Source organism: Dryobates pubescens, chromosome 20, assembly GCF_014839835.1.
Source record: "Dryobates pubescens isolate bDryPub1 chromosome 20, bDryPub1.pri, whole genome shotgun sequence".
Classification (NCBI taxonomy): domain Eukaryota; kingdom Metazoa; phylum Chordata; class Aves; order Piciformes; family Picidae; genus Dryobates; species Dryobates pubescens.
Genome location: NC_071631.1, coordinates 2,139,916 through 2,167,819, shown reverse-complemented (window position 1 = coordinate 2,167,819; position 27,904 = coordinate 2,139,916). Strand labels below are relative to the sequence as shown.

The 27,904-nt window shown below is 62.6% G+C and overlaps 1 protein-coding gene across 3 annotated transcripts; it reads left to right on the top strand.

The window, feature by feature from the left end:
* Positions 1-1,268: 1,268 nt before the first annotated feature.
* KIAA1522 (KIAA1522 ortholog) lies at positions 1,269-27,170 on the top strand. 3 transcript variants are annotated; one of them, XM_054170569.1, is made up of 7 exons: positions 1,269-1,614; positions 20,909-21,064; positions 21,313-21,368; positions 22,589-22,706; positions 23,050-23,166; positions 23,286-26,195; positions 26,770-27,170. In XM_054170569.1, the coding sequence occupies exons 1-7, from the start codon at positions 1,410-1,412 to the stop codon at positions 26,790-26,792; spliced, it is 3,585 nt and encodes a 1,194-aa protein (XP_054026544.1). In that variant the 5' UTR covers positions 1,269-1,409; the 3' UTR covers positions 26,793-27,170. The 3 variants fall into 3 exon arrangements, with proteins under 3 accessions (XP_054026544.1, XP_054026546.1, XP_054026547.1); XM_054170571.1 differs by lacking the exon at positions 1,269-1,614 and adding an exon at positions 10,342-10,729; XM_054170572.1 differs by lacking the exon at positions 1,269-1,614 and adding an exon at positions 19,132-19,465.
* Positions 27,171-27,904: the final 734 nt, after the last annotated feature.

The window sequence follows — 27,904 nt, the reverse complement described above, 5'->3', positions numbered from 1 at the left end:
TGAGCGCGGAGGGAATGCAGCAGGAGCCACCTGCATTCCTGCCAGGCTGCCGGCTCCTGGCTTCGTGTCCTGCCCCCCGACAGGCTCGGCGCCGTGCGGCGTCGCCGCTCCGGCACAGGCTCCCCGCGTCCTGCCGGCCCGCGGCAGCCAGGTCCGTGCGGTCCCGCTCCTGAGCGAGGCAGTGCTTGGAGCAAGCGATGAAATCTTTCCCGAGAGCTGCTGCCGTGCCGTGCTCTGCCATGGATGCTGCCACTCTGCGCTCTACCAGCTCCACGGGGCCAGCTCCATGGTTGGCAGAGGCACGTCAAGGGCTGAACTTCCCCACCGCACCCCCCACCCTGCGTCACTTCGTTTCACAGTCACAGAACGGTTTGGGTTGGAAGGGGCCTTAAGGATCATCTAGTTCCAACCCCCCCCTGCCATGGGTGTGGACACCTTCCACTAGACCAAGTTATTTACTACTACAGTCAGTGTGGCACAGGAGCCTGGTGGTGGCCTTAGGTACACTCAGGAGCATCATGTCCCCCGGAGTGCTGCCATTGTGTCACCCCCTGGGTGCTGCCATCAGCAGTGACATGGCAAGTGTGGCACACCAGGTGAGGAAGTGGTGGTGGCTGTGGGGAGACAGAAGAGGGCTCCTTTGATTCCTCTCCTGGGGACAGGGACAGAGACAGCCCCCCCGTGCTTCCTGCTGGGGGCTGCTCCAGGGGGTGACACTGTAATGACTTTCGCTGGGTTTTTAATGGGGGTTGTTTAATTTTTAATTCCTTCCAGACCATTTCACTCCAACACCATAGGAAGGATGTGGAAAGGGGAAGGATGTCCCAGGGGGTGAAAGCAGCCCCCTGGCTGTCCCCACAATGTCCCTGCAATGAGATGACAAAGCTGAGGCTCACTGGGGTGTGGGGGGACACAATTTGAGGACCCCTGGCAGCCTTGTCCTTGTTCCTGACACTCTGGTTGCATCAGGGGAGGGTCCCCCTTTTGGTGGCATCAAGAGGAGGGTCCCCCCTTTGGTGGCATCAAGGCGAGGGTCCCCCAGGATCAAGAGGAGGGTCCCCCCGCAGTGGCATCATAGGGAGGGTTCCCCGCCGTGATCAAGGGGAAGGTCGCGCCCAGTGCCATCAAAGGGAGGATCCTGGCACCGGACACCCCCTTCGCGGCCACCGGGGCCACCTGCGGGGCGGAGCCCGGTATGGGCGGGGCCCGTTATGGGCGGGGCCTCCCGCAGCCCGGCCCCGCCCCGCAGAAACTTTCCGTCGCGCCGGGCGCTCAGAGAGCGGGAGCCCGGAGGAACCGGGGGGGCGGGGGGTGGACCGGCGGCTGCTAACCGGAGCCGGGCGGGCCCGGCCCTATGGGCAGCGGCTGCCGGCGGTACGGGGCGGTGCGGGGCGCTGCCCGCCGCGGCCATGTCCGCCGAGCTTGCACCTGCGGCGGGCGGCGAACGGGAACCGGAGCGGAGCGGTGGCGATGGTTCGGAAGCTGCAACAACAGCGTCCCCCCCGCGGCGGAAAAAGACCCGGGTCGGGTCCTTGCGCCGGGCTTTCAGCTGGCTCCGGGGCCGGCGGCGGCGGCGGAAGGGCGGCAGCTCCTCGGGAGAGGCGGAGGAACGAGGTGAGGGGCGAGAGGGGGGCGGCAGCGGAGGGGAGGAGTGGCTGGGGAGGTGGGCAAGAAGGGGTCGGGGTGATGGATAAGGAGGTGGACGTGGAGGAGTCAGGGTGGTGGCCATGGTGGTGGCCAAGCAGGGTTTGAGTTTGAGGCTGTGGTGGTGGTCAAGGAAGTGGCCGAGAAGGGGTCGGGGTGGTAGCCATGGAATGGTTGGGGTGATGGCCAAGGAGCAATCAAGGTGGTAGTCATGGAGCAATTGGGGTGGTGGTCGAGGAGTAGTCAGGGTGGTGGCTGTGGAGGAGTCAGGATGATGGGCAAGGAGCAGTTGGGGTGGTGGCCATGGTGTTGGACAAGGAGTGGTTGGAGTGGCCAAGGAGTAGTGGGAGTGGTAGTCAAGGTAATGGGCAAAGAGGTGTCAGGGTGATGGGTAAAGAGGTGTCAGGATGATGGGCAAGGAGTGGCTGTGGTGGCCAAGGAAGGGTCAGGATGGGGGCTGTGAAAGGCTCAAGATGGTGGCTGAGGAGAGGTTATGGCAGTGGCCAAGGAGGAGTCATAGTGGTGGCTGTAGAGGCGTCCAAGGAGAGCTCAAGGTGGTGCTGTGGAGGTGGCGAAGGAAGGGTCACAATGGTGGCCAAGGAGGGGTGGAGGTGCTGGCCGTGGTGACAGCAGAAGTGGCTGAAGGAGGTGGGGGCTGCACTGGTGGCCGTGGGGGCTGCGGCGGTGGCGGTGGTGGCCGCTGCTGTGGCGGCAGCAGGCCGGATCCGGCAGTCCCTGGTGCAATCTTGCCCCTGCCCCGCGGGCTGGTGCCGCTCCACTGGGTAGGTTCTTTCTCCGCTGAGTCAGAAGGTCACTGGGGCTGAGGGAAACCTGGAGGGACGCCAGCCGCTGCTGCCTCCTCCTCCTCCTTCACCTGGGCAGGGTGTTTGCGTGCTCCAGGTGTGGCCCTTCCTGTCCTAGATATGTTCCTCACCCCGGCCACTTTGCGGGGTGCTGCCTCCGCGGCCCAGCCGCGGCCCTGCCGCCTCCACCGGCACAAGCCCGCGGCAGAAGGCGCCGTGGGTGCCCTCTCTTCGCTGCCCTGGGGCTGTGTTGTGGGGATCTGTGGGCTCAGCCCAGCCTCCCGTGGGCTGGGGCCTTCAGCAGAGCTCTGGGTGGCGGCGTGTCTGGTCATGCTCCGCTCCTTGGCGCGCTTGCTCCGCAGTAGTAGGTGTCCTGGCGAGGCAGAGGCATCACCCTGTGCAGCACAGGAGTCCTCAGCCTCTGCCCCTCTGTGTCACACCACTGCCCTCCTGGCAGGGCACCTCCCGTGGGGACGTCACCGGGCTTTTGCCAAGGGAGAGGCTGCTCCTGCGGCACCCGGGCGCAACAGGATGCCCTCACCTGGGACTTTCTCCCTCGGTTTGCCCCAGGGAGTGAATTTGCAGGCGCCCAGGGCCGCGTGCAGACGTGGTGACTTGCTTGGAGGAGCTCAGGGAGATCTGAGATAGGAGAGGAGTGGCCACGGGAAGGTCTTGCCTAAGAGGCTGAGCCCTCCTCTCCGCCGGACCTTTGGATGCTGCCGGTGCCTCCCTCCCGGCTCGCTGTGCGTGGACGCCGCTGCCACGGCCTGACGCTGAAACCTGAGCAGAAAAAATGAGATGTGCTGGAGCATGTGATGTTCCTCTTTGCAGTGCAAGAAACGCCCCCAGCAGCTCTGCCAGCCCTTTGCTTTCTTCTTCTTTCTTCTTCTTCTCTTTTTTTTTCCCCCCTTGTTGTATTTTCAATATTTTCCTGAGGGTCTCACATCCAACAGCTAATCCTCCACAGGAGAACTCCCTGCCCGGCAGGGCTGCAGCCTGGGCACCTCCAGCCCACTTCCAAAGCAAGCTGCTGTCACTCTGCCATTCCTAGGGTCAGGATCATAGAACCCTTTTGGTGGGAAAAGGTCTCTAAGATCATCAGCTCCAACCCAACACCACCCTGGCCGTTAAACCATGCCCCAGAGTGCCATGGCCACAGGTTTCTTGAACCCCTCCAGGGATGAGGACTCCACCACCTCCCTGGGCAGCCTGTGCCAGGCCCTGACCACTCGTGCAGGGAAAAAAAATTCCCTAATGTCCAACCTAACCCTCCCCTGGCACAACTTCAGGCCATTTCCTGTCATTCTATCACCTGATACCAGGGAGAAGAGGCCAACCCCCACCGGCCTCCAACCTCCTTTCAGGGGAGTTGTAGAAAGCCAGAAGGTCTCCCCTCAGCCTCCTCTTCTCCAGGCTGCACACCCCCAGCTCCCTCAGCTGCTCCTCCCCAGCCCTGCTCTCCAGACCCTTCCCCAGCTTCGCTGCCCTTCTCTGAACCCACTCCAGCCCCTCCATGTCTAGACTCAACCACAGATCCCTGTGCGAGCTGCCCCCGGTGCCCACCTGCCCGTGGGCCCTGGTGGTGAGGGAGGGGCTGTGCGGTGCCACAGCCACCCAGGAGGTGCAGGACCCTTCCCCTCAGGGCTGTGTTGCAGCCTGCTTGGCCAGGAGGTGCCATGTTCCACCCCATTTTGAATCCACGTGGAGGTGTCGAGGTTGCAGCTTGCGTGCAGGATTGAATCACCCTCCCTGCGCGCTTCCAGCCGCAACCCCACCCTGCCTCACCGCCTCTGGCCCAGCACACCCCGGGGCTCCCAGCATCCTTCCCCACCAGAAGGGGGGATGGCACTTCCCAGAGCCTCCAGCAGCAGTTTGGGCTGAGCTGTGGCTGTGGAAGGAGCACTGGCTCCGGCAGCACCCAGCGCCGGCTGCTTCCCCGGGGTGGCTGCAGAGCTGCGTAGCATCAGCCACTGCTTCGTGCAGCTCTGACCTGCCCCCGGGCTGCACTGGCCTCACCGACATCACTGAGCAGCAGCAGGAGCTGCCTGAGCCCTGCCCCAGCTGGGAATTTTTCCAAACATCAGCTGGGAGCTGTGGGAGGGGGAGAGGGCAGAAGCTTCAGCAGCTCCTTGTAGGCTCCGGGTGCCCTCTGCTTTCCTGCTGTGGCTGCGTGGTGCTGGGGAGTGGTTTGGATCAAGCTCATGAACCAGCAGCTTCCAGCATCCTGCTGGTGGCTTCGGTCATGGAGTGGGGCCAGGGCATGTCTGACCATTCCCAGTGCATCCCAGGTGTGGGAAGGGGCTCTGCAGGGGCTCTGGACGGCTCTGGCAGGGGGAAGCTGTCCTGGTGAGGGGCAGGCCAGGACTGGTTCCTCAGCCTGGGCATCTGCCCGTCGGTGACCTGGGTGTTGCTGGGGTTGGAATTGCTCAGCACTGAAATCATGGCAGCAGGAGGATGAAGGCATTTCCAGTTTGGATCAAACTCGTGGGTCTGGATCATCAGAAATCCCATCTCTGGCCACCCAAACAGCTGAGCTGTGTAGAGGAAAGGCACAGTAATCCTGCTCATGGGCCAGCTCAGGCCACCTCTCTGTGGAGGATCACCAGTGGCTTTATGCCATCCCAGCTGGAAGCTGAGTCCTTTCCCATCTCCCAACTGGATGCTCTGCCCTGTTTGGGCCCCACTGGCTGCACCATCTCCTCTCTGCGCTGGTGCAACTCTTTGCCACAGGACAATTCCTGCTGCCAGCCAGAACGCCCTGTCCTGGGTGTGCAGAGGCTGCCAGGTGCTGCCAGCCCCGGGCTGTGTCACCTGTACACAGCCCATTTGAGCACCTCTGTGATCCCCCATCATATCCCAGCACCTCAGGATTCCCAGTGTGTTTATTTCCACAATAACCTTTGGAGGCAGAGGAGGGATTAACCCCTGGGATGGGAAGCGAGGCGGGGAGAGCTGTGGGGCTGCACCGAGGGTCTGAGGTGGGAGTGAGCTGCTCAGCCAGCTCTGCTTTGCTCCACGTGGCTGCTTTTTCCTGGTGAGAGTTGGAAAGCTGGAAGCTTTTCCCTCTCCCCTGTGAGCCCCACGATGAAGGCAGCCTGCTGACCCTCAGCAGTGTGGCAGGGCCGAGCTGCTCCCCACTCCTCGAGCTCCCCAGGCTGGGGTCCTGCTGCCTGCGAGCAGTTTGAGTCCAGGTTTTGGCCACTGCTGTAGCCAAGCCCCACAATACTCTTCTTAACTCCCTGATGAAGTGAAGGAATTGATGGTCCAGAAATATTAAATTAGGCTTGGCTTTTGCATGTATTTATTCATTTAATTTCCCCTTTTTGATGCAGTTTGGTCTGGCAGCAGCAGATTTCCTGCTTGGGGTTGGGGGGTATTGAGATGTTGAGAATGAAGCTTGAAATGCACACAGCTGCTGTGCTGAGGGGCAATGGATTTCAGCTGGAAGAGGGCAGATTGAGACTGGGGATTAGGAAGAAATTCCTTCCAGTGAGGGTGGTGAGGCACTGGCACAGGTTGCCCAGGGAGGCTGTGCGTGTGCCCTGCCTGGAGGTGTTCAAGGCCAGGCTGGATGAAGCCTTGAGCAACCTGGGCTGGTGGGAGGTGTCCCTGCCCGTGGCAGGGGAGTTGGAACTGGATGATCTTTAAGGTCCCATCCAACCCAAACCAGTTTATAATTCTGTGGCCTAACATCAACAACTGCTTGCTGAAAATAGTGCAGGGTGGCTCTGTTGTGTTCATGGTCACCAGCAAGTGGCTGTGGTGGGGACCTTGCTGTTGGCACCAGGCTCCATGCCACGGGGAGGTGGAGGTGCCTCGAGGCGGTTTGGGGCTGTGCTGTTCTGCTAATAATGGAGATGTGAAATCTCCCTGGACAGTTGACATCCTCCATCCTCTGCTGCTGTGTGGCTGCTGGATTGGAGGTTAGGAAGAAAATCTTTGCTGCAAGAGTGGTCAGTCATTGGAACAGGCTGCCCAGGGAGGTGGTGGAGTCACCATCCCTGGAGGTGTTCCAAAACCATGTAGACATAGCCCTGTGGGCTGTGGTTTAGTGGGCATGGAGGTGTTGGATTGATGGTTGGAGCTGATGATCTTAGAGGTCTTTTCCAACCTGTATGATCTGAAGGGGGCTACAAGAAAGCTGGGGAGGGTGTCAGGGAGTGATAGGACTGGGGGGCATGGGGAAAAAAACCCTAGAAATGGGTTGATTCAGATTGGATGTTAGGAAGAAGCTCTTCCCCATGAGGGTGGTGAGAGCCTGGCACAGGTTGGTAGAAGCCTCATCCCCAGAGGTTTTGAAGGCCAGGCTGGATGTGGCTCTGAGCAACCTGCTCTGGTGTGAGGTGTCCCTGGCCGTGGCAGGGGGGTTGGAACTGGTTGAGCCTTGAGCTCCCTTCCAACCCTGACCATTCTATGATTCCATGTGGTTTGGTGTCCACACAGCACTTGGGGTTTAGTCCTGAGCTCCTCCACTCCAAGGAAGGAAGGAGAGGGGTTGGGCACTGGGAACCGCCAGGATTATTCCCCCTGCCCGCGTGGGAACGGATTTGTTCATCTGCAAAAGGCCCAGAGTGACACCCCAGAAAATGTGAGCAGCAGGAATCCCCTGGCCTGGCCTGGCCTGGCCTGGCAAGGGTGAACAAAGAGAGGTGTGTCTGCAGCCACAGCTATTCCACCTGGAGACAACCGGGAGAGCGACTCCCGCGAATAACGTTCCATGAGATCCGATAAAACTATTTGGCTGGAGTCATATTTCCCTTCAGAAGGAAGCTCTGATTTCATAAGACAATATCATCATTGACTTGGGCTCTGGCAGCCAGGGGAACATAAGCCGTTGGGAGGTGAAGAGCTGGGCAACCATCAAGTGAAAAAGCATTTCCCTGCCAAGCAGGAGCCAGAGCCTGGGCTGGGTCCTTGTGGCTCCTGCTGCGCGTGGAGGGGAGAGGGGAAAAAAACTGCTTTTAGCCAGAGCAGGGAGCTGAGCTCCTTCTGGGGCTGGAGCTGTCATCAGCAAGAGCCAGCCTGGACTCCAGCTTGAGCAGGAAATCAGTTAAAACCCTTCTGGTTATGCATTTCTGTTAATGATTGGGGATCTCAAGTGGGGTTTTGGTGTTACCTTTGCCTCGCTGAGCTTTACCTCCCCGTGAAGGGAACAAGAGCTGAATTCCTTTCTCATTCAGGCAGCTCAGCTCCCACTTGGTGTTTGCTTGGTGGTGGGGTCAGGTTTAGAAAGCACCGGGAGGGGGTGGATGGAGCACTGGGAGGGGCTGGATGGAGTACCAGGAGGGGTGGATAAAGCACCAGGAAGGATGGATCCTCCCCCCTGTGCCAGTGCAGAGGGGTCCCCAGCACCCTGTGCTCAGGCTGGCTGCTCTGACCAAGGCAGTGCGTGACTTTGGGACTATCAGATGTGCTTGGAGCAGTCACGCTGTGGTGACAAGATCTGTATCTCATGAACTACTTCCCTCCCCCCACTGCCCCTTTGCTCCTTGCTAGAGTCCTCTCGATGGATAAACCCAGGGGGTTCTGGCCCAGAGAGTACTGGAGGCAGCATCTCCTGCCCCCAGTTCCTCATTCTCACTGGCTGCTCCACAGCTGGCGTGCCCAGCTTGCCTGCCATGCTGGCAATGAGGTGCCAGGGAAGCTGCCCCCCCCTGCCAGGCTTTCCAAGCAGATTTGTGGATGCAGCAATTCCAGCCCAGGTCTGGGCTGAAGGCTGAGAGCAGCTGGCTGGCCACAGCTTTCAGAGGGGTTCATGTCCCAGAGCACTGAAGTGGGGGCTGCTGGACCTCCCTGTGCTGCTCTCAGCATCCCTCCCAGATTGGGCTTTGCTGGGTTTTGGGGCTCAGCTCCCTCTTGGAGCCCCCTCAGCACCTCCAAGGCCATGGCATGCTGTGGCTGGGGGCGGTGCAGCTCTGGTGCCAGCAGTGGCTGTGCTCTTGAGGCAGGTGCTGGCACCCAGGGTGTCTGTTTTGGGAGTGGAGGGGGAAGTGTCTCACTGTATCTAGGGCACTGTTGCAGGCTCCAGCCTCTCTTTCTTACAGGGAGAGAAATCAAAGTGCTCCTCTGGGAAAGCTGATGTGTGGGCTTGCAGAGGAGCCCCCTGTGTCACTGGGGAGGGGGAGGCAGTGGCCACAGGGGGTCCATGCATCCTGTTTTGGAGCCACTGTCAGGGGACCATGGAATCACTGTGGTTAGAAAAGAGCTTTGAGATCAAGGCCAACCATTAACCCAGCACTGCCAGGCCACCACTGAACCATGGCCCTCAGCACCACATCTACACAGCTTGGAAACCCCTCCAGGGGTGAGGATTCCATCACTGCCCTGGGCAGCCTGGGCCAGGGCTTGGCAACACTTCTTGGGGTAGAAATCGTTTTTAATGTCCAACCTAAACCTGACCTGGTGCAACTTGAGGCCATTTCCTCTTGTCCTGTCACTTGTTCCTTGGGAGAAGAGCCTGACTCCCATCTGGCTCCAGCCTCCTTTCAGGGAGTTGTAGAGAGCCAGAAGGTCTCCTCTCAGCCTTCTTTTCTCCAGGCTGAACATCCCCAGTTCCCAAATGCATGTCCCAGGGAGGTCCAGGAGGTGCTGGGCAGCAGCAGGAAGCCCTGTTCCAGGCTGGAGATGCCTCTGGCTGCCCTGACTCCTACAGCCCAGGGAGAAAATCATCTCCCCAAGTCACTGGGCAGAGACCTCTGATCTCCTGCACTTGTAACCATGACCTTGTTTGATCCCAGCTGCCCTGAGCTGGGAAGGCTGTGCCTTGATCAGGCTACTAGTGGGAAACAGGGAGCAGTTTGGCAGCAGATCCCCCAACCCTTAGCAGCTCACACAGCAGATGAGGCACAGGGACACTGGTGCAGCCACCCTGGTGCCAGGCACCCTGCGTGGCACAGGTTGGTCTCTGCCCAGCTGAGTGTGCCTTTGGGGCAGCAAACCAAGCTGCTGAGGAGCAGAACCATCACCATTTCTATTGCAGGGAAGGAAAGTGAAGTCCAAAGATTAATTTCTTGCTGATCACCTTGGGGAGAGGTCAGGACAAAGCTGCTGGTTGATCTTTAATTGTATTTATTTATTTATCTACCCTTTTCATCACCTCCCCAGTGTTGTGCCTTTCCCACAACCCCCTCCTTCCTATTTATGCCACTCTTGGATGAATCACCTAAGGAACATAAACGCTGCCAGCAGGAATTGCCCACTGCCTGGCTGACCCTTCCCTGCCCTCACAGCATTTCATGTTCTAATTAAAAATCAGGAGGGAAAGGCAGGCTTTGGAGGGGGCAGGCTGGTGAGCCTCTGTCAGGATGGGCAGTGGTGGGGCTTGCCCATGAGCTGTAGGCAGCTGTTTGAACAGCGCTGCCCACGCCCCAAGCTGCCCTTCCCCTGGTGGCTGCTTGCAAAACCCACAGGCAGCTGGAGCAGGGTCTGAAGCAGGGCTCCACCAAAGGAGGGCAAGGGAAAGAGGTGCCAGCGGTGGGGGGTGACATAAATGCAGATGTTCTCCGGGTTTGCCCAGCTGTGACTTGCCCCAGAGCCAGGAGTGACCGCGGGGAGGGTGGCAGGGGGTTACCATCCACCTATGGGCGTGTGGGTGCTTGCCCTGAGGTTGGGCAGCAGCTGCATCCTTGGCACTGTGCTGCAGCCTCGTAAATCCTGTTCAGCCTTGGCTGTGCTGTGCCAGGCTTGGCTGGGATGTCCCCGTGGCACTAGGACCCCCTAAAACCTGGGACGGGGGGGCTCGTAGCCTCACTTGTTGACAGGCAAAAATGGTGACGGCTCGGTGGAGCGCAGCAAACTCGCGGGGGAGGTGGGAACAGGGCCGGAGGCGAGGACAGTGCCCACCTTGTCCCACTGTTTGGGGACGTCTGGGGACCCGAGGGTCTCCCTTTTCCCTGCTCAGCTTTCCTGGAGCACCCACGCGTGCCTACCGGAGAGATGGGGCTGGGAGGGTGCTCTGGGATCCGAGGGATGATTCCGGCAGGCCCCTCCTCTCCCTGCCCGAGCCATTGGCTCCGGCACCGCCGCCTGCCAGAGCTGAGCTCCGCCGAGGCTGGAGGGGATGGGAGCTGGCGGTTGAGAGAAGCCATCCTCGTCTCCCGTGGCCACCCGGGGGCCACGCCGGAGCCCGCTCGGCTCCGCCATGTAGCGTCCCGGCCTCCTCCACCCGGCCGCGGTGGAGGGCGAGAGCGGCCGCATGGGCAACGCGCACCGCAAGAGGAGCCCGGGGGGCGTCAAGGCCGGACCCCCATGGCCCTTCGGCCGCGCCGGGAAGCCAGCGGCAGGTAGGAGCCGGGAGGGGTGGTGCTTGGGGAGGGCTCGCAGCGGGTCCTGGCTCTGACTTTTGGGGGAATATCGTGCAGGGAAAGTTGGTTGCTGCTTCGCTCCTCACCGCGATGTGGGGCTGGGCAGGACCCGAGATGCTGGGGGTGGAGGTTTCTCTCTCCTCTGCTCTCCATGAGATGAGGGGGGGGATGGGGTGGGGAAGGCAGAATCAGACCTTCTGACTCCTTTTTCCCCTGGGGAAGAACCTCTGGCTGTGCCGACACGCTGGGGACCAGCTCGCCCGGGCTATCAGGACGGGGATCATCTGCTGAACTGGTTACCAGTTTGTTTTTGCAAGTGGTGTCCCAGCAGCCAGAGCAGGGACCCGGGGCTGCTGCCGTCACTTCAATTTCCCTCGCTGCATCCCTGGTAGAAGTGGGTCTTGGCGGCGGTGTGTGGTGGGGTGTGTGTTGCAGAGAGCATCAGGCTGCTCCCTGCCTGCACAGCTCGCCCACCCTGCTCTCTGTCTGTCTGTCCCTGCATCCATTGCTCTGCTGCTTTATGCTCCAGCTCCATGGGGGCAGCTGAAAAGCCCAGGAGGAGGCATGGGGCCGGGAGGGACCTTTTGTTTGGGGAAGAGGAGGAAGGGAAAGGGTCCCAGGTCAGCCTGGACCCACATATTGAACCGTCAGCCCTGTGGGGTGCCTGGTCCTGATGAGTTGCCTGCAGAGTTTTGGTTCCTCAGTCAGAGTAGGATGATGTGAGTGGGGAAGGTCTCTCCCAGTAACGTTGCCCCCATCCCAGAGCTGCCTCTCTGCTCTTGTTAAACTGCCCCTGCGTGCCCCTGAGTCAGGTAGGGGACTTGGAGGGTGCGTGGGTGGGGGTCTGGGGTCGGTACAGTGGGGTTAGCAGGTCTGGGTAGTTTTCTTCTCCCAGCCCTGTGAGATCCCCAAGCCCCAGCATCCCTCCTGTCCTTGGCTGCTCTGTTTCCTTCTGTCTGCAGAACTCTCCACAGGGTAAACAGGGTCTGGAGTCAACTCCTTACAGGTTTAGGGAGTGATCATGCCAAGCAAAACAGCATAAAGAGGTGGGGGCCAGGGAGGGGAGACCCTGCAAATGCAGGGGGAGGGGGTGCCAAAATGCCCTGACCAGCAGCACCTGGGGAAACTGAGGCAGGGGTGGTTACACCAGTCGCCCCTGGCTGTGCAGGGGTGGCATCTCCTTCACTGCAGGCTCCTCACTGGCTGGTTGCAGTCTCTTCTTCACTGAAGTCATCCTCTCCTTGTGGTCTTGGGAAGGTGTCGGTAGCAGAAGGCTCCTGCTCTTCTCTGGCTCTGCTGGGTGCTGTCCCTTTGCCTCTGCCCTGCTGTAGGTGACTGAGCTGAGCCTCACCCTGAAGAGGTGCTTCAGGGGCTCGTTGAGCATCCCTGCTGCTGTCCTCACATTTCCCTTGTGCCATCCCAATCCAGAACTTCATCTCCTCTCCATCCCTCTGCCAGGCTTGGATGCTCTTTGCCCCTCTGAACCAGGACCGTGGGGCTGTCAGGGGGTGCATGCTGGGAGAGGGCCAGCTCCATTTCAGACACCTTGAGAAGGGCACCGCGTTGGGACCTCGCAACGGAGGCTGGGCAGAGCCCGCGAGGCGCTGGGGCCGAAGGCCGTGGGGTGGAAGGTGCTGAGAAAACATGGGGCGAGTTGTGTTTGTTCTCTGCTGCGGCTCCATGGCAACGGTGCGGCGGCCACAAAGCGAAAGAATTTGCATTGTGTGGCTTCAGCGTTTCGGAGGGCGCAGCCGGGATCACCGGCTGGGGGCTGGGTGTGCCAGCGCCTGCCGGCCGGGCCCCCGCCGCCGCTCTCGTCTCACCCTGGGTGCTTCTGGGTTTCAGATCAGAGCCGAGTTTGTGTGCTGCGGGCAACTGCACCGGTGTCTCCCAGCTCTCACCTCTCCGTCCCAGCTGCTTGGGAGCACCGTTTTGGCCCCGCTGTGCCCACTGCCGGCCAGCCAGGCGCGGGCAGACAGCAGCAGCTGCTTTTGTGCCTCTGCTGTGTGCGGGGTGAGCTGGGCACCATCTGCCTTGTGACCCTGAAGGGACTGGGGATGGGAGCCTGGCTGAACGCTGCTGGGGTCGCTCTACCTGCCACAGGCAGCTGCCTGAACCCTGCTCCCTGCTGCCTTGCTCTCTGTCTGGACTTTCCCGCTCTGCTTCACCAGTGCCAAACCCATCCCCACGCTGGAGCAGGGTCTGACTTGCTCAGGGACATGTCCCCTGCCTCTCCTCCTCGGGTTTGTCTGCGGTGGGAGCTGCCAGAGAAGGTCCTTGAGCACCAGAGAGACTGAAGTCTCTTATCACCTTCTTATCGGGATGGGCCCCGCCGGGCCCTACTGAGTCAGGGTGGAAGAACGTGGCGCCCGGCCAGGCTGCACCCCGCAGACTCAGCGGGGATGTGGCCACCGTCGGCGTGGGGCTCCCCGGCTGCTGGATTTCCCTGGCACCCACATCCCCTGGCACCCACGTCCATATTGGTGGGCACGGGTGCGCAGGTTTCAGGGGAGGCAGATTTAGGATGAGGGGTAGTCCATAACTGTGAGGATCCCTGGCACTGGGCACCAGTGCCCATCCTAGCTGGATGACTTGTGGTGGAGCCCCTTGGCAGCCCTAGCTATTGCTGTGGAGCTCCGGGGTGGGCTGAGCAGCCTTGGGCGTCTTTTTCCTCCGCAGCTGCTCTTGGTGCCAGCCCCACGCTGCGCCGGCTCCGCAAACAGCCGGGGGGAGCAGATAAGGGCTGGGGCCCACCCTGCCGTGCCGAGATTTACACAGCCGCCCTCGCCAGGCACCGCCAGCCCGGCCTCGCCTGCCGGTATCCCGCTGCTGCCTGGGAGGGCTCAGCCCTTCCCGCTGCCTGCTGCTGCTCCTGGAGCAGCGGAGGAGGAGGTGATCTGCGGGTGTCCCGGCCAGGCAGCTGCTTCCAACGCTCAGCCCCGACATGCCGGGCCGTGCCCGCTTGGCAGAGACACCAACACGAGGAGGCAGGGATGGGACCTGCCTTTGTGCTGCTGGTTGTGCCCCCTGCACCGTTTTTAGTGACAGCTCCGACTCCATCCGACGGCTCCTCTCCCAGTTCCTCCCCTGATCCTGCATCGCTGGCTGCATTCCTCTCAATCCCTGCTGAAGGACCTGCAGCTCCTTGGTACATCCTTGCCATCCCCCGGCTGCCCGTGGGCAGGAGCAGGCTTGGGTGCTGCTTGCAGGACGGTGGATCCCTGCACGGCAAAACCTGCAAGGTCTTGTCCCTAATCCCACCCCTGGATTTGCTCCTGCGTGGAGCCAGCTACCTGCCGTGACAGGCAGGGCTGCCATCTCCAGCGCCGTGCCCTCGGTGCCCGGGCATGACGGCACGCGCCGTGGGGACTCAGCCAGCTCCTGGCACGGCGGCAGGCACCGGCGCAGGCGCCGCGGCACCCTGCGTGGGAGGGCAGAGGAGAGGACACCAAGGGAAGGTGAAGCAGGGGTGTCGTAAAGCCGTGGACTTTGGCATGGCTGTGGGGAGGGAGGAGGTGCCGGTGGCCCGTCCCCGTCCATGGGTGTCACCGGCGGCGCCTCCGCGGCCCCATGCCGCTCCGCCCGCCGCCCTCTGCCGCCCCGTGCTCCCCATCTGGGCTGTTCCCACCCGGATCCAGCTCCTGGCCCAGGAAGGTTGTTATTTACCTTCAAACCTGTTTGGTGGCTTCTCCTGGGGAGCGCGGGGTGGGGATGTGGTGGGATGGAGGCTCGCTGGGCTGGAACGGGGGCTGGGGATAGGAGTGAGGCACACTTGGGTGGCACTGCGGTCCTGCCTCCCTCCCTGGTGCTGGGACCCTCACCATGGGCTGCTGCCAGACCGGTAACAAGGTCTCTGGTAACAAGGAGCAGAAGACATCGCACGTCACCGCCCGGGCTGCCTGCGGGGCAGCAGCGAGGGCAGGCACAGCTCCTTGCACAACCCAGCAGGGTCCTGCCATGACAGCAGCCACGGCTGGAGGCAGCTGGCCGGGCTGGCTGGGCGATGGTTCTCCTCCAAGGAGGGTTTCCTCCTGCTCTGGCTCCTTTGCCCGTGGGCTCACCGAGGTGACTGCAGGACAGTTTTCTGTGCTGTGATTTAGAAGAAGGAAAAAAGACAACATCCAAGTTTGTTTTGCCACTCGAAATGAGTTTGAATCCTGCCTCTGCGTGGGGTCGTGTTTGAGGAGCAGAGCCGGCAGCGCCCACAGGGTCAGCTTTGTTTGCTTTCTGGAGATGTTTTCCTGGCAGAAGCAGCAGCCCCGAGGCGAGGCCGAGGGCAGGCTGCACCCCAGGCTGGCAGCTGGGGGTCTGCATGGCCAAAGCCACAGTAAATATTATTGTGCTCTCCTCCAGCCTGGAGAGAGCACAGTCCTGCGGCGTGTCCTGGAGCATGGATCCTGTGCAGGGACAACAAGAGCTCAGGGAGTGAGTCAGGCTGGGCTGGTTGCCTCCAGTGAGGCTGTGGCCACCAGACTCCCTCACCAGTGGAAAGTTGGAGCAGAGAGACAGAGCAGGGTGGTACAGATGGGTGCCAGGTCCTACCTGGGGCCACAGAGCTGCCCAAGCAGAAGTGGTGGCCCCAAGGGAAAGATGGAGAGGGTCAGGCTCCTAAGCAGGCACCATCCCACCAGGGGGGGAACTGGCCCTGGGAGAGGCTGATGGGAGGGAGCAAAGAAGCTGGATACTGGGACAGGGACTGGACACTAGGGCAGAGGGGCAGGATGCTGGAGCAGAGCATGGAAGCTCTTGCAGATGTGGCAGGGTCAACAGCCTACAGCTCAGAGCCATGGAGCTCTTGGGACTGGGGTTCAGGGTGCACCCCATTGGTGCTATCCAGCAGATGAGTGCTGCTTTACTCCTCTACAGCATGGGGAGCAGAGCAGTTCCTAAGCCCTCTGAGTGCATGCCTGGATGGTGGCGGGAAGGAGCCCTAAAGTGGTGGGAGAGCATCAACCCCATGGGGCAGAGGCGGTCCTCTTGCTGCTTTCTCACTGCTCTCCACCTCCCTGGCTGCTGGGAGAAGGGAGGAGAGGTCTCCCTCCTGCTGAGCAGGAGGACACACACAGACAGGTTCTCTTCCCCTTCCTCCCCTGGGGACCTTGCAGTTCCCCCTCCTCCCCATTTTTCTGCGGTGAGTCAGTGGTGGTGGAAGGGGTGGGCAGGGAGCTGCTGCCTGCTCCCTGCCTCCTGCCACAGGACCTGAGCAGAGAGGAGGCAAGTCGAGGCAGTGCCTTGCAGGCAGAGATGGATGTTTGCAGCTGAGTCTGGCCAAACCTGCTGCTTGCAGGAGGCACAGGCCTGGTGAGGAGGGGGACAGGAGCCAGGAGTTTCTCCTCCAGCTCTGCCAGAGTGAGGAGCAGCATGGTGGCTAAGCCAGCTCCAAGAGGAAGCTGGGCTGGCACCGTGTCCCACTGGCAGCATCACTGCTCCAGGGCTTTACACCTCAGCCACTTTCCTTTGGGGTCTCAGCTCTGGTCTCCCCCTTGTGCAACAATTCTCATTCCCATTCCAACCCCTACCCCTGTGCCCTCCAGTCCCTCTCTGCTGGCACAGAGTGGAGCAGGCAGAGCTGAAGGTGCCTGGAGTTCCCTGCCCTTCCCTGTGCATTTGTCTTGCTGTGGAGATGCTTCCCTCCCTCCAAAGCATCCCTGGCACCAGTAGTGGCAGCTACCAGTTCTGAGACAGGGTGGGCAGCCTTGAGAGAGTGCCCAGCCCCATGAAAGCCTCTGGCTTCTTCTCTGGAAGGATCCTGCCATGTGCAGATGAGCCACGTGTGCCAGATGAGCGCTGGAGGGGACAGGGTGCATGGGGAGGAATGCACAAGGGACAGGATGCCAGCTCTGACCGGGCATGTTGCTACCGGCACCAGCTGCAGCTGCAGCAGCTTCCTCAGCCCACCAAGACCTTCAGTCTCTGCTGCAGGGTCAGGCCCCGCTCCCTCCTGCCTTCCCCACCTTTTCCCCTCCCCAGTTTCAGAGCTGGGATGAAGCTATCCAGGCAAGGAGGGCACAGTAGTGAAGGCTGCAGGGAGTGGGAGGAGAGGCGGAGGTGGCTCCTCGTGCACTGCCAGGCTTCCCAGCCCATGGCACGAGGCTCTTCCACAGCCAGGCAATGATCCTGGCCTGGCTGGGTGGTGGCCATGGTGCCCTGCCTGGATTACCCTTTGGGTGACTGCAGCTCCTGCCAAGAGCCACAGAGGTGTCGTGCACAAGAGAGGGACACATGTCCACCAGCAAAAGACAGCCTTGAGGTCCTTTGGGTCCTTGCATGTGATGAACCACGTTACAGGGAGGATGAACTGGCACAAGCTGTCTGCTGGCACCTGGGAGTGTCCTCACAGTGCCAGGAAGCAGCAGTCCCATCAGCAGACCTGAGGGGCTGAAGCTCATGCTGTACCTGGGCCCTGGACTGGCAGCACAAGGAAGGACTTTAGGAAGAAATTCTTCCCCAGGAGGGTGGTGAGACACTGTCCCTGGTTGCCCAGGGAGGTGGTGGAAGCCTCATCCCTGGAGGTTTTGAAGGCCAGGCTGGATGTGGCTGTGAGCAACATGTGAGGTGTCCCTGCCCACAGCAGGGGGGTTGGAACTGGATGATCCTTGAGGTTCCTTCCAACCCTAACAGTTCTATGATTCTGTGACCATCCCCTTTTACCTTGGTGGCTCCCAGAGCTCTGGGTGCCGTGGTAAAGGGTTCCCAGATACACCCCATCCATGTGGGCAGAACCGGCTGTGCCATGCTGGAGAGCTGGATCACAGAATCATAGAATGCACTGGGTTGGAAGGGACCCTTGAAGGTCATCCCAACCCCCCTGCAGCGAGCAGGGACACCTTGAACTAGATGAGATCCTTCCCTGCTGAGCTGGCAGGGCTGCCACTTGGGGCTGCGTGTGCCCACCACCAGCCGTGCCCCTCGCTGGGGCTCGTGATGAGCTGCCCAGAGAGGAGAGGGCAGAGTCCAGCACTGCACGTGGCTGCCTGCTTTGTGCATCCTCAGCCCTTTAATTATGTCCCTTTTTTTCCACTTGTGCTGTGCAAAGAGCCTGGGAGCCTCTGCCTGCAGCCGCCGGCACCTTCTGGGTGAGCTGTGTGGGCAGCGGGGCCGATCCTGCTCGTGCTGCAGGCAGGGTGCTGGGCTGTGGTGTGGCAAGGGCTGCAGGGTGCTGCTTCTCTTTGCTGTGAGGGGCACTGAGGAGATGCAGGGGGAGAAATCCTTGCCCAGCTGGAGACACAGAGATGTCCTTTGCAAGGTCAAGCTGTCCCTTGGGCTGCACCGTGAGGCCTGGTGGGACCTTCGCTCTCTGCTGGCTCCGTCTGCAGCCCAACCTCTGCCCTGCCACTGTAAACCCTGGGCATGGCCTGTGGGGAGCTGACAGGGGCAGGAGGAGGAGGGTTTGACATGTTTGCTCCCAGCTGGCATGAGGACAGCCCTGCCCACTCAGTAAATACTGGCAGCTTGTCCTCTTTTGGGGCAAAATGCCTAGGGAAGGGAGGGAAGGAGCTCCCTGGATGCCCAGAGCAGTGGTGGAGTCCCCATCCCTGGAGGGGTTTCAAAGCTGTGGAGGTGTGGTGCTAAGGACCATGGTTTAGTGCTGGCCTGGCAGTGCTGGGTTAGTGTTTGGGCTGGATGCTCTGAAAGGTCTCTTCCAATTAAACCCATCCTCTGATTCCCTGAGGCATTGGGCACCTGGAACTTCTGGACAGAGCCAATTCCCCTGCTGCTTGGGCACCTGCTCCAGATGGCACAGGGCCTCCTAGCACCCCAGGAGCATGCAGCACCTCATGAGGTGGGGACAGGTGGCTGTCAATGCCTCAGTCTGTGCCAGTGCCAGACTGCTGGCATTTCTGCCCCTTCCCTCACGTGCCCCTGTGCCAGCAGCTGGAGCTACTGGTTAGACTGGTCTGGGACTTCGTTCTCCCCCAGTGCCACCAGCTCTTGTGACTGTGACGTGGCTGTGCTGGACGTCCTGTCCCTAAGGACAAAAGCCCTTTGCCCCAGGGTGGCTCCTGTCCCCTCGATGTGGGCAGGGAGAAGGGCTCTGGTGGGGTTGGGGGGGCTGCAGTGGGCATTGGGGATGGTTGAGGAGGGGCAGTGCTGGCTGTGCTGTGCCATATCCCAAGAGCTGGTGCTTGCCAGAGGAAAAGAGCTTCTCCCAGCTGGCCACACTGTTGAGGAAGCCAGCAACTGGTTTGCAGGGATGCTGTGCCCAGCGGGGAGCAGGCGAGGAGGGTCCTGGGGAGGGGGTCTCAGGAGTGCAAGGAGGAGGAGTTGGGGAAGTGCTGGCCCTGAGCCCAGCAGAAGGGATCCCTGCCAGCCCTGCTGTGCGGGGGAGGAGGCAGGAGGGCCGGGGGCGAGCAGGGGAGGCCAGAGGAGGGGCCCCTGCTCTCCTTCTCCCGTGACTGAGGAGCGCGGTGGGCGCAGCTGGGGCTGTCCCCTCCTGCCTCCGCGCAGCCGTCCGCGGGGCCAGGCTGCTCCCCGCACGCAGGCAGCTGCGCCGGAGCCTCTTCGTCCGGTAGAGCATCCTCCCACCGTGCGGATGAGGACGGAGGGAGGGAGCTGGGGACCACCAGCGTCTGCCTGCCTGGCACACAAGCGGGTGACGGCCCCCCTGGCACAATAGGCAGAGCCTCTGTGGGGACCAGACCCTCTCCCCGGACACCATGGTGGTTTTCATGGGCAGGAACCTCTCCTCCTTTCTGGCTTTCTTCAAGAAGAAGGGTGAGTGAGAGGCAGGCAGGGAGGGAGGGAAGGAGGGAGGGAGGGAAGGAGCCTTGTCCTTACACAACCCCTGCTCGCCAGGACCCTCCTGCCCAGCACCGGGCACTTGCCCACCCGCAGTGGGCAGAGATAAGGGAGCTGCCATCCCCGGGGGAAGGGCAGGGAGGGTCACCACAGCCCTGGCCTTGTCTGCCGGGAAGCGAAGGGAATAAATCACTGCGCTCCCCTGGCCGGAAGGCAGCTGCGAACGTGCCAGGGGGCTGCCAGACGGGGGGCTGCCAAAACTGGGGGAGAAAAGGGCTTAGGGGGAGGAGAAGCTGCTGGTGGGAGGCGGTGGGGGAGCTATGAGTGACTCGCGTCCCCTTCAGGGACCCTGCTGCAGCTCAGGGGGTCCCCTGCGCCATCAGCCGCACTCCCTGCCTGGCCGTGCCCCCGGTGCCCGCTGGGCGTGCGGTGGGTGCCGGTGGGCGCCGGGGCCGGTGCGGCGGCACGGCCATGGCGCGGCAGGGCGGGCCGGCTCCATTGTTCCCAGCCTGTTCCTTTGTGTGCCGGAGCCGGAGCATGGCCGCCTCGCTGCCCGGCTGGGCTGGCCGGGAGGGGACAGGGGACACTGGGAACCGGGGATGGGTGCACGGCGCCGGCGATGCTGAGCAGCAGGTGCCCGAGTCCCCAGGGTGCTGCTGCCAGCCCCACCGGTTTCCTGTGCTCGCCCTTCCCTTCCTCGGCTTGAAATTGTGTTCTGTTCCGGGCAGGAAGAGTTTGAGGCGTCGCAGCAGGCAGCAGCACGCCGGCAGGAGAAGGCAGGGCTGTGCCCACGGTGTCCTGGCTGGGTGATGCCAGTGCAGCCCCCGGCAAGTGCCCTGAGCTAGGCATGGGCACCCCAGGGTGCTGCTGGTGGTTTGTGAGGAGGGAGCTGTAAAACAGAGCATGGAGGGCCCTGTGCTGGCCCTGACATCACAGGCAGGGTCTGCAGCACCCAGGTGGCTCGCAGGGAGGATTTGGGTCCTCGGGGGTCTCTGTGCCTCAGTTTCCCTCAGCTGGGCACAGGGTGAGTCCCTGCTGTTGGGTGGCTTTGCAAGGCCTGGGCATGACGCAACACTCCAGAGGCAAAGTCAGCATCTTTCTGTTGTCCTTTAACCCCCTCCATGCTGCCCTTTCTCTGCTCAGCTGCTGCCCACAGCCCCACACTGCTCCCTGCCTCCTTTGCTCCTAAGGAAGGTGCTGGAGAAAACCTGTGAGGTGCAATGGAGACAGCCTGACTCCAGCCCATCGACCGGCCGGGGGATGATGGCTCCCATGGCATTCCCAGTCCAGAGATGAGCAGGATCACATCATGCTGGGCTGGCTGTCATCACCCAGCTCCTTGGGGTTCACATCCTGTGGGTGGAGGTGCCTTGAGGGGGGGTGTGCCCCATGCCAGCTGACCCTTCTCTGTCTCCACAGGCACTGCCAAGGGCGAGGGGGAGAAGCGGCTGAGCGTGCAGTACACGGCGGCCGAGGAGTGCCCCGACAATGTCTTCTTCCCCAGCACCCGGCCCCCGCACCTGGAGGAGCTCCACAACCAGGCTCAGCAAGGACTGAAGTCCCTGCAGCACCAGGGTAGGAGTCCCCAACCCCAGGGTGGCCCTGGGGACGCCAGAGGAGGGCACAGCTGGACGGCCCCCAGCTCCCGGCTGGCTGTGTGGATGGGGTGGGCGGCGCGGTGAGGCTGATCAGAGTCCAGTGCTGGGCTGGCAGCGGTGCCCAGGGGGTGTGTGGGCAGCACTGCTGGACTCGGCAGCTCTGTGGGTGGCTGGGGGCTCCCCCAGCTCCCCTGGAGGGATTTACCCTCTGCCTTCCCTCCGCAGAGAAGCAGAAGCAGACCAAAAGTGCCTGGGACCACGGGGACACCAGCAGCCTCCAGGTGAGTCCTGTCGGGGAGATGGCTCCGTCCCACAGTGCTCTAGGGGTGCCCTGGGGGTGAGGGGACACAGGGTGCTCCCTCTGTGCCCCCTGGGTGGTGTTTAGGGGCTGGGAGTGCCTGGGGAACCAGCTGAGCATGCAGGACCATGGCTGGGAGGTTTGTGGGGCAGGAAGGGGCTGCATATCCCTCAGTGTTATCACCTTTGCCCCACAATGCCTCTCACTGTCCTCATCCCCATCCTTGGCATGTCCTGCCCTGCCTTTTGGAGCTTTGTCTGGGGACCCCCACTGTGCCTGCACTCCTCTGCTGTCCCCCTCCTGCCTCACTAGTGTCTCCTGGCAGCCCCAAGTGAGGTGAGGTGACGTGGAGGCAGGACAGGGACCATCAGCCGTATCCAGCCCCACGGCTGGGCTCCTCCCTGGCTGCTGACAGGACAAACTCCCTCTCCCTTGGCTGAGCCAGGCTCTGCCTGTCCCTGGGCTCTGACCCCGCTGCCAGCACCTCACCCGCCCCTGTTTGCTCAAAGCTGCTGCCTCCAGCTGGCTCTCAGCCCCCTTAACCCCTTGGAAACAGGGGGCCAGGAGCCCCTGGGGAAGCAGGGCTGGCTTAGGGTGGCATAGCAGAGGCGTTGGGTGGTGGCTCACACTGATGTGGCTCATCCCAACCTCTGCCTGTGCCAGGAGATGCTCTGGAAGAACTGGGGGTTGCTGCAGGCTGTGCCTGTCATGGGGTTGTGCCACTGGTGGTGCCCAGGGGGATATTCCCATGCCCTGGCTCCCCGCCGTGGCCATGATGCTGTCTGCCTGTCCCTGTCCCCCACCACCTCAGCCCCTCACCCCTTTCCCAGCCACGGCAGCTCTCCAGCCTCAGGCTGTGGGGCACAGCAGGGCTGGGCACAGCACGGGGCCATCCTGGGCTTGGTCTGGTGATTCCTTCAGATGCTCCTCCAGCCAGCTGGATCCCGGCTCGCCTGCACTCCGGGGGGGCCTGCGAGGCCATCTGGGGTCCCTGGGGCTGCTCCCAGCCCCTCTCTTGGTGGGAGGACTCTGGATGCCGGCGTGGCTGACTCAGCCTTTGGCCCTGGGAGCAGCTTTTGTCTCGGCAGCGCTGGGCTGCGGAGTCAGTTTGCGGTGGAGAAAGGACCTGGTGGGGGCCGGGGCAGCTCCGTCCCTCCCCGCAGCCCAGGGTCCTCCACCTGAGCTCACTCTCTGCCCACCCAGTCCTGCGCATCCTCGGAGGATGAGAGCCTCTCCTTCCGGAGCCGGGCGGCCTCCTGTGCCACGGACAGCGCCTCTGAGGACGCCCTCTCCATCCGCTCCGAGATGATCCAGCGGAAAGGTGCCTGCCCGGGGGGGCTGTGGGGCCGGGGGCTGCCAGCTGAGGGGGCGCAAGGGGGGCCGGGGTGCACGGCAGGGGAGCAGGGCTCAGCCTTGGCGTGGCCAGGAGCCAGCAGGAGGATGTGTTGGGGCCCTTGGGAGAAGAGAGCAGCTCCGTCTGAGTCAGAGCGTTGGGGCTGGGCGAGGGGACGGACGGACGGACAGACAGCGGCTCCTCCCTGCTCAGACTGTGCCAGCAGCTGCCGGTGCCTCTCTGGGCCGTGCCCAGCACCCGAGCCCAGCCTGCGCTGCAGCACCTGTGCCGGGGATGCCCTGGCCACGGACACGCTTCACGCCTCTTGCAGGTTCCACCTTCCGACCGCACGACTCCTTCCCCAAGTCCTCAGAGAGGGCTGGCAAGAAGAGGAAGGACAGGAGGACAACGGTGCTGGGCATCCCCCAGCATGTCCAGAAGGAGCTGGGTAAGCGTCAGGCCTGAGGGGGCATTTTTAGGCTGTGGTCCTATTGCTCTGCCTCCGTTCCCCTCATCATGGTGCCCCCGTCTCGGGCTCACACCGGGTTTGTCTCTCCCTGCCGCCAGGTCTCAGGAGCAGCCGGGAAGCCAAGGGCCATGCTGAGGTGGATGGGCGAGGGCAGGGGGAGCTGGGGGGCAGCCAGGCTCCGCAGCCCTTGCTGAACGGCGGGCAGGTCCCTGGCGACGCCGTCCGCATCCCCACCATCGACGGGAAGCTGGAGCCGCAGGCTGCCCCCGGGGGGGCTCGTGTCTGTCTGGGAGCCTTGGAGGAGGCAGACATGGCCCTGCAGAAGCACATCAACCAGGTTTACTACGACGACAGCCTGCTGGGGAGGAAGACGGCGGCCAAGCTGTCCCCCATGGCGAGGCCAAAGTCGTTGGCCGTGCCGGGCATGACCACCAACGCCAGCCCCCCGGAGCTGCTGAGCCCAGTCATGTCCATCTCGCCCCAGGGCACCTACATGTCCAAGATCATCCCCAACGCCATCCTGCCGCCCATGGTGGATGTGGTGGCCCTGACGCGGAGCAGCGTGCGGACGCTGAGCCGCTGCAGCCTGGTGTCCTCCAGCCCGGCCTCGGTGCGCTCCCTCGCCCGCTTCTCGGAGCGCGGCGCCCGCAGCCGCCAGCCCTCCTCCTCCAGCGACAACTGGAGCCACTCGCAGTCCACAGAGACCATCGTCTCCAACAGCTCCACCATCTCCTCGCAGGGGGGCTCCGACCGCCGGCAGCCCGAGGCGGGGCCGTGTGCCGAGGTCGATGCCTCGGCTCGCTCCGATGCCGACCAAGTCAGTGTCTACAGCTCTGCCAGCTTCGCCAGCTCCTGCTCCAAGCCTGTCAGCAGCCCCACGCCTGTGGTCCCCGGGCTCCTGGCCGTGGGGAGCAGCAGCGGCCGAGCGTCTCCCACCTACAGCACAAGCAGCCAGGCCGAGGGCTCGGACACGGGCAGCCTGGCCAGCGAGCGCTCCTCCACCCGCAGCGTCTCCCTCAGGAAGATGAAGAAGCCCCCAGCTCCCCCTCGCAGGACCTACTCGCTGCACCAGAAGGCCGAGGGGGAGCTCAAAGTGCTGGGGTTGCCCCCCAAGCCCGACCGGCGAGCCCAGCGGGAGACCTGGTCCCCGCATCCCGAGCCCTTCAGCCCCACGGCCGAGGATGAGGTCTTCTCCCCGTCGTCACTGAGCGAGACCAGCAGCCTCCGCTCCGAGAGCCTGGCTGGTGCCAGCTCGCCCGAGGCCTCGCGGGGCAGCCCCGGGGTGACAGTGGTGCTGAGGGAGCCCCAGGCTCAGCCCAAGTGGAGCTGCCTGGATGGGTCCGACCGCACCATGTCCCCTTCCAGCGGCTACTCCAGTCAGAGTGGGACGCCCACGCTGCCCACCAAGGGGCTGGGACCCCCATCTGTATCCCCGGGCAGGGCTCAGCCCCAGAAGCTGGACCGGGTCTGCACCCTGCAGTCCCCTGCGCTCTCCGTGTCCTCCTCCCTCACCTCCATTTCCTCCTCGGCCTCAGACCCAGCGCCCCCTGAGACTCTTCCCTGCCGCTCGGACCGGTTCATCATCCCACCGCACCCCAAGGTGCCTGCTCCCTTCTCTCCACCACCCATCAAACCCCAGCAGCCCGTGGCGCCCACTGGCCCCCTCCTCCCCTCGCCAGACCCACCAGTGCCCAGCACTGCCTGCCAGGAGCCCTCGGCCAAGCCCAGCGGCAAGTCTCCACCACCATCACCACCACCTGCCTACCACCCGCCTCCCCCACCGGCAAAGAAGATGGAAGGGAGCCCCGAGGGCACCGGCGAAACCTCCACCGACACCACCTGGCCCCCCCCGCCCCCGCCGGCTCCTGAGGATCACGACCTGTCCATGGCAGACTTCCCCCCTCCAGATGAAAGCTACTTCTCCAGCCTGCCCGATGCTGCTCCGGCGGCCGGGCAGAAGGCGGCACCAAGCCTGGGGGCTGCGTCCTCCTCCTTCTCAGCTGCCGTCACCTCCCGCAGCCAGCAGCCAGCCCCCCCGGCCGGGGCACCGCAGCCACCTGCCCCTGCTGAACCCCTTCCCGAAGCCACCGTGCCCCTGCCACCACCGCCACCGCCCCTGCCCCCTCCAGCAGCTCCGGCTCCACCGCTCCAAACCAGCCTTAAGAAGGTGGCCAACGGCCCCCGGGCAGACCCCAAGAAGGAGCCGGCGTCTCGGAGCAAGAGCAGCCCGGTGGCCAAGGAGGATGCCAGCCTGCCCATCGTCACCCCCTCGCTGCTGCAGATGGTTCGGCTGCGCTCCGTCAGCGTGGAGCCGGCCGCCGGGGGCGCGGCCGGGGCCGGGGCCGGTGCCGAGGAGCGGCTGGCACCCCAAAAACCTGTCCGCCGCTCCCTGTCCACACGGCAGCCCCCCCCTGCCAAAGACGCGGTGCCTTCAAACCAGCTCCACCACGCCGTGCACCTCAAGGCTGCAGCCCTCTCCTCCGACGAGGCTGCCGAGAAGCCGCCGCCGCGCCCCGGAGCGTCCCCGCCCGGCGCCGAGGGGCCCCCCGCGGATGGGCAGCTCTCCCCCAGGAGCAAGTCGCCGGCCTCCACCGCCAGCTTCATCTTTGCCAAGAGCTCCAAGAAGCTGGTGATCGAGACGGCCTCGTCCCCCGAGGCCCAGGCTGACCTGAAGAGGAACTTGGTGGCCGAGCTGATGAATTTCTCCGGGCAGCGCTCGGCAGCCCCTGCTGCCCCCCAGCAGGGTCCTGGCAAACCACAAACTCACCGGAAACCTGGCAAGGTTCCACCTCCAGTAGCCAAGAAGCCTTCCCTTGGCCCGGGGCTGGCTCCTTCCTCTCTGAGCCCAAAGGTCCCAGGGGCAGAGGCGCTGGGCTCCGCTGTGCCGGATGGGAAAGCCAAGGCAGTGCCAGCAGATGAGAGCAGGACTAAGAGCAAGCCGGCAGGGACGGTGGCCTTGGGGATGGAGGGCAGGAGCACCACGGAGCCACCAGCTCAGAGCCCACAAGGTATGTGGGATGATGCCACTGGAGGAGCTTGGGCTCCTGAGCTATGTCAGTAGAAGGGTTTTGGTTGGCAAAGCTCTTTAAGCTCACCCAGTCCAACCACTCTCCAACGCTGCCAAGCCTGGTGCTAAGCCATGGCCCTCAGCTAAGCCATGGCCCTCAGCACCACAGCTCTGTGGCTTTTAAACACCTCCAGAGATGGGAATTCAGCCACCTCCCTGGGCAGCCTGTGCTTTGAGAGCCCTTCCAGGGAAGAAGCTTCTTCTAATGTCCAACCTAACCCTCCCTTGGTGCAACCTGAGGCCATTTCCTCTTGTCCCATCACTTGTTCCCTGGGAGAAGAGTCCAACCCCCACCTGGCTCCAACTGCCTATGAAGCAGTTATAGAGACCCAGAAGTTCTCCCTTGGATGTTCCTCTTGAGCTGTCAGCTCCCAGTGCAGCACACAGGCTGAGCTGGGGCTGGGGTGGCACCGGGGTGGCAATGGGACAGCTGGGGGCAGAGCTGTGGCACAGGGGGGCTCAGGGTGACTGATGGGCTCAGGGGGACTGATGAGCTCTTCCCTCCTGCCTTGCAGATGGCCGGGGAGAGACAGCCTGAAGGAGAAAGCTGCAGGACTGGTGCCCCCATGGACAGGAATCCAAATCTCTCAGGGACCTGGGCAGGTCAATGGACGAGTGTGGAACTGGCAACTAACTTAATACAGGAAGCAAACAGCCTTAGCCTCCACGGCCTTGATGATATTTATGCAAAAATGGTGTTGGTTTCACTTTCCTAAGTACTGCAGCTTTTATTTTGCTCTTTTTTTTAAGTACTGGACTCAGAGGCCTGTGCCCAGAGCCACCTCAGAGGCCTGTGCCCAGAGCCACCTCAGAGGCCTGCGCCCAGGGCCACCTCCTCTCCCTGCCAGCTGCTGCTTGGTTTGTGTGTGCAGAGCAGAGCAGCAGGGCAGAGAGGAGGGAGCTGGAGCCACTGGAGCTGGAGCCACCCTGCTCCCAGCCAGCTGGGCCCGTGGGGAATCAAAGCACTTTGGACAAAGGAAGGGGAAGGCTTGGGCCATGGCAGTGCCCAAGGGGCCACGGGCAGGAGGAGCAGGATGGGATGGAGGAATCTGAGCCTCAGCTCTTGAGGGAAAGGCAAGAAGGGCTTCTTGGCCAGCACCCATCTTGCCCACAGCAGCACAGGCTCTGGGCACTTGCCCACTGGCCCCAGGGTGAGCCTGGCTGCCCCATGAGCTGGGTCTCCAAGCCCTGGGCTCTGGGGGGGAGGTAGAGCCTCGAGTTCCTGTTTCTGTAAAACCTGGCTCCCATTTTTGATTTCTTTGCTTGTAAAGAGGAAAAAGGAAAGAAGAAAATAATAACAACCACCAAACCAAACAACCAAACCCAACCAAACCAAACCAAAAACCCCTCTGCTGCTGAGTAGCTGCTCCAAGCTCTGTACCTGGCTGGCTAAAAAAAAACCAAACAACAAAACCTGATGACTGAAGCTTGCTGCCTCCTGTGCTTCCTGGCCACAGCCTGGCCACGCAGTGCCAGCTGCCCCTCCCAGCACTGCCAGGCTCTGGGGCAGGCACAGACCCTGCCCAGGGTGGGTAGAGGGCTTGGGCAGCACTAGAAGACAGAAGCAGGGCTGGCTGCCCAGCTCAGCCACCAGCCCCAGGACAGACAGACAGACAGACAGCCGTGGCTGCAGCCAGCTCCATGTTTTAT

Coding starts and splice junctions, on each gene's coding strand:
- KIAA1522 (XM_054170569.1), top strand. CDS start 1,410: ATGTCCGCCGAGCTTGCACCTGCGGCGGGCGGCGAACGGGAACCGGAG. Junction 22,707..23,049: donor CGAGATGATCCAGCGGAAAG/GTGCCTGCCCGG, acceptor CGCCTCTTGCAG/GTTCCACCTTCCGACCGCAC. Junction 26,196..26,769: donor ACCAGCTCAGAGCCCACAAG/GTATGTGGGATG, acceptor CCTGCCTTGCAG/ATGGCCGGGGAGAGACAGCC.